The sequence below is a fragment of the Polistes dominula genome, unplaced genomic scaffold (genome assembly GCF_049000335.1).
Source record: "Polistes dominula isolate Pdom_NZ unplaced genomic scaffold, Pdom_raw_medaka contig_26, whole genome shotgun sequence".
NCBI classification, from domain to species: Eukaryota; Metazoa; Arthropoda; class Insecta; order Hymenoptera; family Vespidae; genus Polistes; species Polistes dominula.
Genome location: NW_028300939.1, coordinates 780,636 through 797,615, shown reverse-complemented (window position 1 = coordinate 797,615; position 16,980 = coordinate 780,636). Strand labels below are relative to the sequence as shown.

The 16,980-nt window shown below is 26.4% G+C and overlaps 1 protein-coding gene across 4 annotated transcripts; it reads left to right on the top strand.

Moving 5' to 3' along the window:
• The first annotated feature begins 1,222 nt into the window (after positions 1 to 1,222).
• Positions 1,223 to 14,339, top strand: LOC107072361 (hrp65 protein). 4 transcript variants are annotated; one of them, XM_089171444.1, is made up of 11 exons: positions 1,223 to 1,786; positions 2,609 to 2,845; positions 2,924 to 3,142; positions 3,336 to 3,637; positions 3,936 to 4,231; positions 4,300 to 4,490; positions 4,628 to 4,739; positions 5,008 to 5,027; positions 8,604 to 12,677; positions 14,092 to 14,143; positions 14,232 to 14,339. In XM_089171444.1, the coding sequence occupies exons 1-9, from the start codon at positions 1,505 to 1,507 to the stop codon at positions 8,820 to 8,822; spliced, it is 1,878 nt and encodes a 625-aa protein (XP_089027570.1). In that variant the 5' UTR covers positions 1,223 to 1,504; the 3' UTR covers positions 8,823 to 12,677; positions 14,092 to 14,143; positions 14,232 to 14,339. The 4 variants fall into 4 exon arrangements, with proteins under 4 accessions (XP_089027570.1, XP_089027571.1, XP_089027569.1 ...); XM_089171445.1 differs by having other exon boundaries at positions 4,625 to 4,739; positions 8,613 to 12,677; XM_089171443.1 differs by having other exon boundaries at positions 4,625 to 4,739.
• The last annotated feature ends 2,641 nt before the right edge of the window (positions 14,340 to 16,980 follow it).

The following is a 16,980-nucleotide window of genomic DNA, read 5'->3' as shown; positions in this document are numbered from 1 at the left end:
CCTTCTTCGTATTTTCTCATAGAACCCCCTATTCTTCTACCCTCACGAAACTTCGTCATTATCGTTCTTTAATTTCGTTCGATAATTAAGCTAATTTTTGGTGTTTTTTTTTTTATGTTTTATTTTATTTTTATTTATCTCGCCATCCTTTATTCTGCTTGTCCTTAAATGAAATTCGTCCTGTTGGTGCAACAGTTTAATGAATTTCTACGATTTGTTCACGGATATTTTCTTTTCTGGTATTTTTTTTTAAATAAATAAGAGAGAGAGAGAGAGAGAGAGAGAGGAGTAAATGTTAGTTCGATCATGATGAAATATATTTGTACAAAAAACAGTATACAGTTCTCAATCCTATTCTCTGAGGAATGCTTTTTATCATGTATATAGAAAATTCTCTCGCTTATCGACGCTCCTAAAGAGTGCAAATTCTCTCAGGAGAGAGTAAGAGAGAGAGAGAGAGAGAGAGAGAGAGAGAGGGAGAAACCTTTCCTGATTATTCACACGGCCGAGTTTTGCAAGAGAACCTAAATAAGTTGCTTGGAATTCCCATGAGTTATAGTTTCTTACTAAAAGGATAGAATGTAATATTACTATCGTCTAACATTCTAAATCATTATTCCTAGTAATATTAAAATTATAAATAATTAATGATCCATACTTTAATTATTTATTATCATTATTATTATTATTAATGTTATTAAAATTATAATGATTATTTATGACGTTTAAAATAACCCCGTGTTGACTATTGATCATATTACTAGAAGAATATTACAATTGGTTGAAAAATAGTGAGAAAGAATAATATATGTTCGGTGATAAGAATAAATCAATGTCGAGTAAGAAGAGAGAATAGAAAAATGCAAGGTCTGTGTGAAACTATGACGACACGCATGAAAGTGAGAACATCGTCATTCCGACGTTAAATATGACGTCATGTCGAGATGGGAATCAACGTAAAAAAAAAGATAGCTTTAGGAACACGTAACTAGATGTGTACCTAGACTAAACTAGAGAACTTCATAGTAACTTCTGACTAAAGTTGGTAATATTGAAAGACGTTTATAGGTGACGCTACCGTAGCAACATTGAAGTGAACGTCCAATCATATAACATTCCTTACCATTTATTCATTTGATTACTAACCTATCAGAATGCAACAAAACTAATTGTCCCAGAATGCATTGCACCGGTTAAATTAATAGCCAAAGAGTGGGGGATAAAATGGTCTAGTGGGTTCTGTACATCGTTGCGGATGTCTCTTTGGTCTCGGGCAGCCGAACTTGGTACACGCAACTTCAACGAGGACGACTGCTAGAAGAAGAAGAAGAAGAAGAAGAAGAAGAACAAGAAGAAGTTCCTCCATTATAACAAGCACGCATCAGCATCAGCAGAAATAGCAGTAGAGGACAAGGGAGGTGAGAAAAAAGGAGGAAGGTTAATTTTGGAAACCAACTTACCTTCCTCTGCTCATCCTCAAAGATTATTACGACGTTAAAAAAATATGGCGGGAACCGAGACAACTAACGTTAAACCAGAAGTATTAAATCCATCATCCGAAACGAACGAAAATAATGCAAGAGAAAGGAATGTTCAAGGCGGAGGTGGAAGTGGTGGAGGAGGTGGCGGAGGAAGTGGTGGAGGCGGTGGAGGAGGAGGAGCAAGTGGAGGTGGAGGAGGTGGTGGCGGCGGCGGAAATAATCGTGGACCTCGTGGTAGAAAAGGAGGAACAAGATTCTCTGGTGGACGACTACCTGTAATTGGTGGATTCAGAAACGATGGACCGGTAAGAAAATCATATTTTTTATCTTTATTCTTTTATATATTTTTTGATATGTATATGTACGCTATTTTCTACCTTATTACCAGCCACGCGGTTGTTCCTGCTTTTCAATAAATCCTCCATTACTATTCATATCTTCATTCCATAAGTTACTCAATTTAGTTTTCTTTATAACTATACACATATCGATTCGTTTTCAGAAAAATTCTATTCAAAATACATATTTTTCTATTAATTATACATATCTATTTTATATACTATTTTTGGATTTTCCAAAGTCTTTGTTTCATGCATATCTTTGTCCCTATTACCTACCGTCTCTAAAGTAACTAACATTTTGTTTCATTTACTCGTACGATATTATTAATAGGTTTATCTTTTTTCTTTCTTTTTTTCTATATTATTTAAATGCTTTTCAGTTATATATAATTCTTTGAAGTACCTAAAATATTAAAATTTGAATAAAAGGAAAAAAGAAGCGTCAGCGTCGGGTTATCGATCTCTTTTATAGACGCCATTAGTCATCGTACATAAAAGGACGGCTCAAAATGGTTGCATTACCGACGCGATGCTGTTATAGGACGTAGATAGCAGCACTATTCAGTAACACGTGTTTTAAAATGGCTGTATTCCGATGCGATGCGGTTATAGGTGGCAGCACCACTTAGTTCTAGTAGCACGTGTTTCAAATATATAATATATCTTATTTAAATTAAATTAATTATATCTTACAATAAAGAAATCTTGTTATTTAAATAGATAAAATTAAATTATTATTACATATATTTTAATAAATAAATAATTCAATAAAAATATATATTCCAGATAAAAATGAGTGACTCCATGATTGAAGGTGGCTTGGATAATGCAATGTCCGATGGTATGGGAAATATGGGAGGAATGGGAGGATTAGGTGGTATGGGACCCCGTGGAGGAGGTGGTATGCGTGGCGGTGGTGGAGTAGGAGGAGGTGGTGGACGAGGTGGTGGTGGTGGCGGCGGCGGTGGCGGTGGTGGAGGCAGAGGCGGAGGAGATAGAAATATAGGCAATCGTTCTCAAGATGTAAGTTGTTAAACAAAATATATTTCGATTAAAAATAAGATCTTGTGAACATAGATTTTACAAACAATTTTGTTACAGGATCGATTAATGGAACGAATAATGGCCATAAGTGGTCCAACACATGAATTATCACCACAAGAAACTGCCGAAAAGAAATTCAGTGGACGTAATCGTTTGTACATTGGTAACCTTACTAATGATGTTACTGAAGACGAAATACAAACGATGTTTACACAGTATGGTGAAATATCTGAATTGTTTGTTAACAAGGAAAAAAATTTTGCATTCCTTCGAATGGTAAAAATAACTTATTTAAATTTTTTGTATAGGTTGTGTATTTATATTTTTTAATATGATTATAACAATTACCGTTTGATATAATTATGATACAAACATCTGGCTGCAAATTTTTAAATGATCTTGTTAATCATACATATTTTAATGATTATTTTAATTAAATATGTTCTAATCAAATCAATTTATATGTTAGGATTATCGTGTTAATGCTGAAAAAGCAAAACATGAATTAGATGGTACAATGCGTAAAGGACGTGCACTTAAAGTACGATTTGCACCTCATTCATCTACAATCAAAGTTAAGAATCTCACTGCATGGATTTCAAATGAATTATTGGAAAGAGCATTCAGCGTATTTGGAGAAATTGAACGTGCTATCGTAATTGTTGATGATAGAGGGAAGTCAACAGGTGAAGGTATCGTTGAGTATTGTAGAAAACCATCAGCTCAACTTGCTTTAAGAAAGTGTACAGAAGGATGTTATTTTCTTACTGCGTAAGTTTATTTTTTATTCATTATTTTATACTATTGTTTATAATGCCCCGAAGCCACGCTTGTGATAATTATTTATTTTATCAGCAAGTGCCATAAAAATTTACTAGGGGAATAGAAAAGTAGATTCCACATATATAGGAACCATGGTATACTTATATTGTTTGTTACTGTGTGCCAAAAAGTGGAATACATTTATTTCTTACTTCATTTTATTTATTTATTTATTTTATTTTATTTTTTTTTTTTAAGTAATTACACATCCAATTGATATATTTTAAAATCCTAAATATAATTTCAGTTCTCTTCGACCAGTTGTCGTGGAACCTTTTGAACAACAAGACGATATCGATGGTTATCCTGACAAAAATTTACCCCGTAAGAATCCAGAATTTTTCAAAGCTCGTGAAATTGGACCAAGATTTGCTCAAATAGGTAGCTTCGAACATGAATATGGTACAAGATGGAAACAATTACACGAATTGTACAAACAAAAAGAAGAAGCATTGAAACGTGAAATGGCAATGGAAGAAGAAAAATTGGAAGCTCAAATGGAGTTTGCAAGATATGAGCATGAAACCGAGTTATTAAGAGAACGTATGTTATTTTTTTATTATTAAAGCTCGTAATAATACATTTGTATTTCATAATTAATTATTTTATAGAATTACGTATGCGAGAAGCTGATAGGGAAAGACAGAAGAGAGAATGGGAGATGAAAGAAAGACAAGCTGAGGAACAAAGAACACGAGAAGAAGAATTAAGGAGACGTCAACAAGAAGAAATGGCAATACGTATCAGAAGACAAGAAGAAGAATTGCATAGGCGACAACAAGAAAATAATTTGTTCATGCAGGTGAGATTTTCAAAACAATTACTGTGAATTAGTTTTCATATTATCATCCTCCATTATTAATACAATTGTTTTTAATTTTATATAAAAATGTAATGTTTAACAATACTTAGGGTACTTCTCTTTTTATTTTTAAGGAGCAAGCGATGAGAGGCGGTGGTGCAGGAGGTGGTGGCGGTGGAGGCCTCGGTGGTGGAAAGAATTATGATTCCGTTAGTAATAGTGATCGCGACGGTTATGGCCAACCTGATGGTAAGTTTTTACCTTTTCATTATAAATTAGGAAGATTTAAAAAAAAGAATCTAAGTTTTTCATTTCATATTTAAACTCAAATTAATCAAATTTCAATCATTTAAATTACATTAATCTCTTCCCACCCACATAAATAATTCATTAAACACAATTAAAAATAACAAAGAAACACACATTGTTTTTTAACATATATATCATCGAATATTATCATTTCTTAAAATTATAATTATTGGACACAGTTATTAAAAATATTTGTTATTATTTCTAGGTGGAAGCAGCATGCCAGTGGTAATGTATCTTTGATCTTTTTTATTCTAGTTTTATAAGTTCTTAATCTATAATATCCCTTTACACTTCTATCTTGAAACATATATATGTATATGTATATATATATATATATATAGTTTCTTCTTCTTCTTTTCTTCTGACATTTTTGTTTCTAGTCTGACGAAAATTATTTTACAAAAAAATTAGTCAATATTTTTATCATCGTTATACTAATTTTATTATTATTAATAATCGTAGGTCTTTTTTTATATATTTTATTTTATTGTTTTAAATATTATTTTTAGTTATTGCATGAGATATAATGCAGTTCGTCGTTTTGGAAATTGCCACTGCCAATATATCTGCCAGTATATATTTTTTTTTAGTGGTATATTCCAATATTATCCCTCCGTGAAGCATGCTGTCTGACATAAACAGAGTTCTAATGTCTGCAATACTGCCAGATATTTATCGTAATTTTATTTTCTATGAATTTTTAGTTTTATATACTACATATATACAGATTTAATATATTTATCAATTGATTTAGTTAAGTAATAATATTTAAGGTACATTAACATGTGGAGGAGTCAACGAGCATGTAAAAACGAAAACACATCTCGTTATTATTATTATTAATTATTTATTTATTTATTGAGTGTCTCGAAAGATATACGAATTTATATAACATTTATTTAAAAAGTAAGAAATATTCTGGGGATATTAACTTAAAAAACAAAGTTACAGCAGCAACTATACATCTTTCTATACTTAATAGAAATACTGAATGAATATATTAGGACAATAATTTGAATCATATTCTTTGCATTATAACATTGAACCCAATATTCTTCATTTTTATTATCATATAATGTATATTATATATCTTCTTAACTCTTCCATATATATATATTTTTTTAAATTCATGACAAAATTGAAGTGTGGGGGAAAAAAGTTTTAGAGAAGCATCGCTATTTTTGAAAATTTGCGAATGTTGTATCTCGAATTTTGATTATCATCTCCACATGTGTTTTTAGGGTTGTCCAAGTTTTCCTACAAGTCGATAATATCAAAAATATTTTTCTTCGTCGTATTTTTCTTCATTATGTATCCTAATTTTTTAGTTCGTTTAGGGAATTGGGAAAAAGGGCAAGGAAATATATTTCTAAGTTTTTTTTGTCTATTCTACTGATGAAAAAAAAACACACGAATTGTGTGATGAACACATTTGATATGTGTATGGGGACAAATTTTCTGTGTGCATTTTAACGATGCACATTCTCTTTGGGAGAAATTATTAATAATATTGGAAAACCGAAAGTGAAAATTGTTTCAAAAAGATTTCTACGAGCATGTTTTTACTCTTATTTGGGGTGACAACAAAAAAATAATCATAATTGTTGAAATTATATTTAAGATGTTGTAATAATTATACTACGATGAATCTTCTCTTGTGTAGCTCTGCAAAAAAAGAAAGAAAAAAATATTTGTTATCTTCAATCGTGACGATATTTAATTCAAATCTTAAACTTAAGGACTGAAATTGAAAAAACTTGCTTCGTTTGGTCTCTCCACATGCTTGCAGACAGGAGACTCTGTTCTTTTTTTTTTTCTCTCTATAGTTCAGTTAAGATTTAGGTGTTTTATATCTCAATACTATGGAACTTTTCAACATAATTATATCTATGCAATAATATTCATTTAATTGAACAAAGTTAACATAGAAGTTATATATTTGATTTGTCTTTCAATATATTAAAAAATGCATAAAAATAAATTTTGAAATGAATTATAGGTTCCATAGTAAAATTACTTGCTGACCAAGCAACGTGCCCAATTTTATCAGACATATTTAGAAAATATATATTCTATATATAAGTTATATACTAATTTACTTCTCAATATTCTGTCGGGTTTTATGGCAAACTTTTTATTTCTATCTCTATCTATCTCTCTCTCTCTCTCTCTCTATCTCTCTACATAAACATGTGTGTGTGTATCTATAAACATACCTATAGACCATATATAATCCTAAAAAAATAATTCTTAATTAAATGATAGTCAATTTTTAGAGTCTGTAACAGTACGTAGAGTTTGCTTGGAGATCTTGATCAAATCTCCTTGCTTCTCATAACGTGTTCAGACTCTACACATCAAAAAATAATTATTTTCAGTATGTTGGGGTAACATATATCTATACACTATAATTATATACAAATCTAAACATATATAATATATATATAAACAAAAAAATTAAAAGTATACTTTTAGATTTAGCACTTGAATTACTTAATCATTAATGAACATGAGAAACATCTAATCTATCTGAAATATCTCATAATTACATAACGCATAATTTATTATACTATTTTCAGCGCGTATGAACATTTCCAATGGATGAATAAAAGAAATTTAGGTTTTTATAAGTATAACATAACACAAAATAATCTACTTTTTCTAAGTGATACTTTAATCTAATGAAAATAATACTACATCTTCTAGTAATATGATTTTAAAAAAATGCCTACAATCACATTTAGAAACCTATTTTCTTCGATTTAGGGAACAAACCTGTGTTCTACTAAAAACTCGAAGCTAAAGGTCCAAACATAATCTCTAATTCTAATAATATCACATGCCATTATTGTGGCTTCTTGTTTAAAATACATTTTTATGACATTGACTAAGACGATTAAATGACGTTACAATTTCTGGACAAATTCTAATTCAATATCTTCGTGTCTGCATTGGGCATTTGCTTGGTCTGATTAAGTAATCGATGTTTACAATAATAAAAAAAAAATACGAAAACAATTTGAGAAAAAAAATGCGTACTTAAACGAGTACTTAAAAAAAAATCATATCCTAAAATGATATGTAATCTCACGTATTCAAATACGCTTATATACAAATAATACTATATTATTATTTATTATTACTACTACTACTACTACTGCTACTATACAAACTACTACTGCTACTTATTATATAAAAAAAAAAAAAAAAAAAAAAAAAAAAAATAAGCACGCTAGCTCAACATCTAACATTTGTTTTTTCCCCTTTCTTTTCTATGTGATTTGACGATGAAAATTGTGACGATGACCTGTGTACGCTGCTGTCAAACAAACAATGTGGATGCTCGACTTGAAAAAAATTATGTGCCATAAATCTCTCTATTTATGGTTACATCAAAAAAAAAAAAAAAACATTCTTCTTGTCCTGTTTTATCTGAACTCTCACATGAAACAAACCACAAAAAAATCTACAATTGTATTGTAATCGTTTAAACATCCCACGGGGTGAATATCTATCATCAACGTATGTGTGTGTGTGTGTGTGTTTGTGTGTTTGCGTAATGTGGGGGCTTCACACACTTTCACGGATGCTACTTCATCATTTTAACAAAACAAAATCAATCAACAAAATGACCAATTATGGATTTATCGCGTAAACAATTAATTCCGCGCGTGTTACGATTATTAATTGTTAATTACGTTATTTATTATTATTATTATTACGTCGTTATTTTATATATATATACGTTTATATATATATATAAAAAAAATATAAAAAAATCACATTCGATGCGAATGTTAGGATCCAAAGTCGTTTATGGATGCATACAATAACATGGATCGTGGTAGTCGTGGTGGTGGTTATAGCGATGATCGGGGTCAAATCATGGATTTGATGGATATGAGAGTAGATATGGGTAACATGGGTGGTGGTCGTGGTGGTAGTGGTGGAGGTGGACGCTGGCAAGGAAATGATCGTAATCGTCAAGACGATTATCCTAATAAAAGGAGACGTTATTAGAGATATTAAACAAAACATAAACGTATGACAAACATTTTAAGGAACTGAAAGGATTTATTATTAAGGAAAAACAAAAAAAACATACAAAACAAACAAAAAAAAGATTAAAAAACACTTTAAAAAGTAAAAAAAAAAAAAACAAAAAAATAATACAACTATAATTATATAACTTACAACTACAAAGTTGCGAAAAAAAAGTATGAAAAGAAATTAATACCAGTAAAAGATTTTATTATTACTACTTATTATTACTTTATTATACTACTTATTAGATTATTAATACTATTATCTAACTTTACTATATGCACGTCAACCATATTCTTTTTATCTATCTTCTAACTTCCATATTTCTCTCTCTCCTTTTTTAATTTTTTTTTTTTTTTAACATAATGCAGATCATCATTTTTGTTGTACGAATTCGTATTCGCTTTAATATTCTTTTTTTTTTATCAACAGTGTTTTTCTCTACCCTAATAGCACTAAATATTGAGGAATATTGAATACATGTGTGTTTTTTATTTTTCAATATTTTGTGTTATTAGGGCCCAGGGGATCGGCAACCTGCGGCTCTTTAAAAATCGTTGAGGATTAGGCCCCGATGAATAAATAGATTAGTTTTTTTTTTTTTTTTTTAATCAAAAAGCTTTATTTTAGCAAGTATTATGTATTGTTAATAAGAAATAATTTTGAGGGGCTCTTTAAAAACTCTAACATTTTATAAATTGTAATTTTTGACTCTTCCAACTCAAAAGGTTGCTGACTCCTGTACTCTCTAGGGTATTTTCATCATTTCTATTCTCTTCTATCACATACATCATCTTTCTATCTCTAACCCTTTATTTTTTTTCTTTTTATAATGATTAGAACATTTGCATCACATCGTACAGAAACATATACATATATACATATATATATATATTAAATATAAAATATAATAATTCGACGATTAAATAGAAAATATTCTTTATTATTAATTTATCATATCTTTTTGTTATATTATTTAACGAAATTTTTAAAAACGTGTTGATGAAAGAAATAACTCTTTTACGTTAAAAGTACAAAATTTAGGAAACGAAATAAAGAGTTTACTTTCTTCTTTAAATATTTTTAAAACTTCTATGTGTGTTTTGAAAATTAAGAAAATAAAAAGAGTCAAATGAAACATTAAGGGAAAAGTTTTATTAAGATTGAAATTAAATATAAAACTATAAAATGAATAAAATAAAAAAAAATAAAAACATATTATATATATTATATACTTTGAAATAATTATGTGAGAAAGCTATAATGAGATAGATATTATACATTTATATATATACATACATAATACAGTATATATTTATATATAAATGTATTTGCCATTAACCAAATATGATTGATTATTCCATCAACAGGAAAAGTGAATGTCAGTTTCTATTTTAAACAAACACAACAACAACAAATTGTTTATGAAAACCATTTATGAAATAAATTAATATACTTATATTATTATAAATTAAGATTTAATTGTACTTTTTGTGAATGGCGGATTTGATTTCGTCGAAATTAAGTTAAACAAAATTATTCAGTCATTGTGAAAAAATGAAAATAATAATAATTATAATATAATGAAACAAATGAGAACAAAAATCATCATCTCTTTAAAACCATCATTTAATGAATAAAAGTATACACATACATACAAAAATAATTTCTATGTGGTGTTTCTACCAATTTAGATATCGTACAAGAGAATACACGCGGTTTTTCCTTATAAATGTTTACATAGTCTTAGATTTCTTTATTATAACATTTCATTTTTTTTTATTTTTATTTTTTATTTTTACAAATTAGAAAATTTGGTTGATTCATAATTTAATAATATTTAAATAATTTAATTAATGATAAGAGAAAAAATATCGTGAAAATTTCAAAATTTATTTGATATTCCTCGTTCCTAGATTATTTTTGTGTTGTGTGTATTATCTTCAATAATTATTTAAATAATTATTCATAATATTTTTTGTTTATCTTATCAAGAAAATGAAGGGACATTTGTGATATATTTACCACGAATTAAACGATTAATAATTAATCTTGATAATTAATGGTAAATGTGATGAGACACTTGTTTAAAGAAAAAACGATTCTACTTATTCCTTTTTTTTTTAATTTAGATTTAACATTGTTGTGGATATTAATATAATTATTTATTAATGTTCTTAACAAATGATGACGACTACTACTACTACTACTACTACTATACTTTTATCATACAAACGAGATTCTCTGATAAAGTTCATAATCTAATCAATTTTTTTTTCTTCTTCCAAAGAAACCATAACATTAATATTTCCAGGAAAATCTTTTTAACATAATCCAACCCACGACAACATATATATATATATGTATGCATATGTTATGTACAAGGCATATTTCTTTATAATTTCTATTTAATTTATATTATATTTTCCTTTTTTTTTTATAGTAAATTATAAAAGAATTTAAATATACATATATCAATTCTTTACTTGTTAAGTTCTATTAATTCTAATATAATTTATTGCTATTATATGTCCTCTTTTTTTTTTTTTTTAGAAACACGATATTGAATTTAATTTTGTTTTGTTTTGTTTTGTTTTGTTTTGTTTTGTTTTGTTTTATGTTTATTCTTTTTTATTTTTATTATATACTATCTAGGAAGAAGTATCGACGAAAAAGTAAAATATTAAATCCTGCATAACGTGTGATTTATTAACATTATGATTATTATAACTAATTATATCTATTTATATTTGATTATTTAAACAATTACTACTTATTCTTAAAAAAAAATATAAGTAATTATTATTAAATAATCAAATATAATGAATTAATCTGTTGTCATGTTTTTTAAAAGATGTAAACATTACGATAGTTATTATTAATCATTTTGATTTACTTTAATACAACAATTTGTATCCTCGTATAAAATAAATTTATATATAAAATACATAATAATAATAATATCATTGACCGCGTTATACAGGAATATATACTGTATATATTATAATTTATCAAATAGTATAGAAATTACGTAGTTAATTATTATTCAATTTCTTGTAAATTGACGTAATTTGTTGACGACACAACGTAAAAAGGAACAATCAATTGAATCCTGTAAATACATAAATATTTAAACATTGTGTGCGATAAAGAGAAAATAAAAAAAAAAAAAAAAACAAATAAAAATAATACGCGATAAAATAAAACTTGTTCAGTAAAGAAACTATGTGTGTGTGTAAATAATAAAACTTCAAAAGATAAAAATTTTCAACAAACATAAAACAAAAAAAACAATTTTTGTCTTTTGATGATAAAAAGTAGAGGAGAAGAAAAAGAAAAGATAAGAGAATTTAAAGTACAGCAAAATATTAAGAAACAAAAGTAAAAATGTTTAATTAAAATATTCAACGTTATCATTGTATAATTTTTAATTAATTATCAAAAACAACTTCTTGAATACTTTTTTCGTGAAATTTTATCTTTCACGAAAAAAAAATTAAAAAAAAAAAAAAAAAAAAAAGAAAAACCAAAAAAATAAAACGAGAGACGATTACTTTGTTTCTCAAAGAGAAAGAGAGTATAACAAAAAAAAAAAAAAAAAAAACCCTGCATTCAGATGCCCTGCGATTACAGTTACAACAATTCTACATATGCAATTAGTGTGTAAAAAAAAAAACACACTGAAAGAATATTAATAAGAAGAGTTCTTTTAATGGAGGAGAGAAAGAAAGAAAGAAAGAAAGAAAGAAAGAGACAGACAGACAGCACTCACAAGATAGGCTTCTTACTTACTTGAAACTGCTAGTCACAATGTGAAACTACTGTCACGAGGTGAGTAGATTTTGATAACAAATGTTATTAAACATAATTTTTTATTTTTAACATTTCGGGTGGGATGTTTTTTATATCAGAAAAGAAAAAGAAATAGACGTTTGTGGCAAAAAAGAAACAAAAAAAACTATAAATATAATAAATAAGGAAATTAATTAAAATTATTAATATAAAAATATAGTTGTGTGTGGTAAAAGAAAAAAATCACTTCTTCTTATCTTATCAATTGTATTTTTTTTCTTTTTTCCGCTTTTATTTACAGGAAAAAGCTACATTTGATTTAATGTAAAACAAATCTCTGTATATAATATACATAATAATATATGTGTATATTATATTTATTAATCGTTATTATAATAATTAATTAATTAATTAATTAATATTCATTGCCATTAAGAGAGAAAAATTACAACACAAAAACTATATTTATATTTTTAAAACTGTAATACTGAAGTTATTCTAATGATACAAATATTATACTTTGTTATAAACTCTATGATTAAGAAAAATGATAATATTTAAAAAAAAAAAAAAAAAAAAAAAGAATATATAGCGAATATTTGAAAATACAATTTCTGATTTTTCATCAGCCTGGAAACTTGTTTCTTTCTACTCAAGATAACCGATCTATTATATATTTACTTATACTTTAAACAATGGTTGTCTGAGTTTTATAAATGTGATCTCTGGGCTGTGTGTGTCTTTACGAATGTGATTATTACTTTAATATATTTGACTGAATTAATCGATTAAACCAACACATCGTCTAATTTAATTAATTTATGGGGGTGTCATATCGAAATTACGATTTTAGAAAAATAATCCTTATATATACATAAAGTTTATTATTCTCCATACATATGTATGATATATATATATATATTTAAAATATATAATGTATATATATATTATACATTTTTATAAATCCTGTTAGAAAAGATATTTAAAACTTGCCACAAATTATATGAAGAAAAATTAGAAATAATATATTCTATAATTTATTTTATAATAATAATAATAATTAATTAATTAATTAGGACGTTTATCGATGACAACGATGAAATTATTCATTAAATATTTAATATTTATGATGCTGTCCATCTACTAATGAAAAATAGTCCAAAAACATACTTTATCAAATCTATAAAACTATTTTAATATAAATATATTATAATCACACTGATATCTAGATGATAATTATTTTTTTTTTTATTATTTGAGTCATACATTTTAATATAATATCTAAAAAAAAATATGAAAAATCATTGAAGTTTTATCGTTAGCTATTATCGTGATTAATTATTTCTATAAAATTATTATTCTCTCGAGAATATAAATATATTATATGAAATAAATAAATAGCATTATTTCTATTTGTTTGACGATAACTTATTATAATTATCTATGGTTGCAGATTATAGCAGTTGCTGTTTGAAGAAATTGTAATTCGATTTATTCTTATCAAGGTTGGTTAATTAACATAATTAATATTATAATTTTAATTGATTTATACATTATTATGAACAATTATTATATGATTATTTTCATTTACAGGTTTACTGTAATGAAGAAATAATGTGTGATATCAGAAATCACCTGCGACGATGATAAAAATTGGATCAAAGTAATTCAAATTACGAAAAGGATAAAGTTTTTGAAAGAGTACGTATTTTTAAATAAAATAAAATAAATGTTGAGAATAATTAAAAACACATCTACTTATCTTCGTGAATAAAAATAAAATGAATTAGGTCATCTGTGCTAATAATGCTTACAAAGAATAGTTAAAAAAAAAAACATACACAGTGACGAGTGTCTCAATGTTTCGATTTTGAACTAACACAACATTGATTTATATATTATTATGTGATGCACCATGAATATTATTCTAATACGTGAACACGAGGATAAGTGTATGTGTTGTATATACATGATGAATATTATCAACTGGATTTTTTCTATGACAGTAAATCTCAACGTGTTCTGATATTTTAACATATTTCAATTTTGTTATTTTATTGCAAGTGTTTATATTTTTTTTTTAAACTGGTATATTAAAATATATAAATGTTATTTTGTTTATAGAAAAAATGTGGAGTGAGTACACTTATTGGATCGAATTAATTAAGAAGAAACCATGGATGTGATGGATTGTTTATGAAAATAAAGGTAAAACTAAATTGCATTCTTTTTATTTATAAATAATAAATTAATAAAGAAATGATGAAAATACTTTCGGGGCTGAAGCCAATGCTGACAAACTTAAAAAATCCCAACGTGTACAATTTACTGAATTTATAATCAAATTATATATTTATTATTTTAATTCAATATTATTATACTTTTGTTATAATAATTTATAATTTTGTTTAATAGAATCTGGGAATACTTATTGGATTAACTAAGGAAAGAAGAAGAAGACTGTTCTAAGAAACAGAACGCTGTTTCTAAGAAAATGAAGGTAAAAATAAATTGCATTCTTTTTATTTATAAATAATAAATTAATAAAGAAATGATGAAAATACTTTCGGGGCTGAAGCCAATGCTGACAAACTTAAAAAATCCCAACGTGTACAATTTACTGAATTAATAATCAAATTTATATTTATTATTTTAATTCAATATTATTACTTTTAATATAATGAATTATAATTTTGTTTAATAGAATCTGGGAATACTTATTGAGTTTACTAAGAGGAGAAAGAAGAAATCCTGCAGTTTCTAAGAAAAATAAAGGTAAAACTTAAATTGCATTCTTTTTATTTATAAGTAAATTAATAATTAAATGATGAAAATACTTTCGGGGCTGAAGCCAATGCTGACAAACTTAAAAAATCCCAACGTGTACAATTTACTGAATTTATAATCAAATTTATATTTATTATTTTAATTTAATATTATTACTCTTATTAAAATTTGGTATCATTGATTTGTTACAGATATTTCATTTGAATTTGTAGATTTCAACTGAATAAAAATGAATTATCCAAGACAAAGATTATTTTACTTAGATGATATTAAGGTAAATATATATATAACATTTTAAATTATAAGTATACACACATGATGAGCTAACGAAATTTTTCAGATCACATGTATAATTTAATGATTTACAAGTGTCCTTGTTGTGTAAATGGTTGATACTGGTGTGTGTAGTTCGATAAACTAAATTGTTTATAATAAAATGTAAAGCACACCATAAATTCGCAATTTACAACTACAGTGCTATTAGGTGATTAGAATTTTAACTGGAATCTGAAATGTATCGTTTATAATAAATTATCCTTCATTGTGGAAGATGATAATTATATGATGAATAATTGGCTAGAGTCCTGATATTAAAGATGACACTTTACGTTCAAAATAACTGATTTAAAATATATCAAATTTACAATATTTCATACTTGATGATTGTGTTTCATATGTAAAAAAAGAAATTGTTACAGAAATGAAATATGCAAATGGACCAACAAAATCAAGAAATTTATATTAAGGATTGTCAGTCATGAAAGATTTTTGAAGACACTGCCCTCATTATACTTACACTTGGAAAAAACCAGATGCAGTTTAATTCTATCAAAAGAATTGAAAAAAGAATGCATCCTTGTTATTATAAATTAAGAAATCAAATTGAAAACTCATTCTAATCTGTAGTTTTTAACATGTACTAAAATTTATTACTTTACATCTTTTTGGAAATTTGAAAACCTTACTGTGTATCAATTAGTAATAAGTTATGCAAAAAACACTATTGTTTATAATTAAGAAATTGTCTTGTCTGAAAATTGCTTATGTTTATGAAGTATATAATGAAGGAAGTAAATAAAAATTAATATTATATCACACAAGTATTCTTTTTATTCGTATGCATTTGTTTAACCAAAAGTCTATTTTATACAATTTATATTAAAAAACTGATATAAACCTGATACTACCTCTTGTATCATCATGTGCTCCTGCTACTAATCTTTAATTTTTGTGACAGGAGGAAAACGATTGAATCCACCGGAATCATATGATTTCCATTGAAAATTGAAAAAACGTCGAAATTTTGACTGGCGGGTGGCATTTAAATGCTTTTCACAGTATATATAGATATATTAAATATATTAATAGATGCATTTTTTAATACTTTTTAACGCTATTTATTAATTCTTATAATTTTCTAATATAAATTGTATAAAATGGACTTTTGTTTAAACAATTGCATAGGAAAAAAATTAAGAAAGGGCAAGGTATGAACATAATTAAATCCTTTCATTATATTTCTTCTTCTTCTATGTTTTGTTTTTCTTTATATATA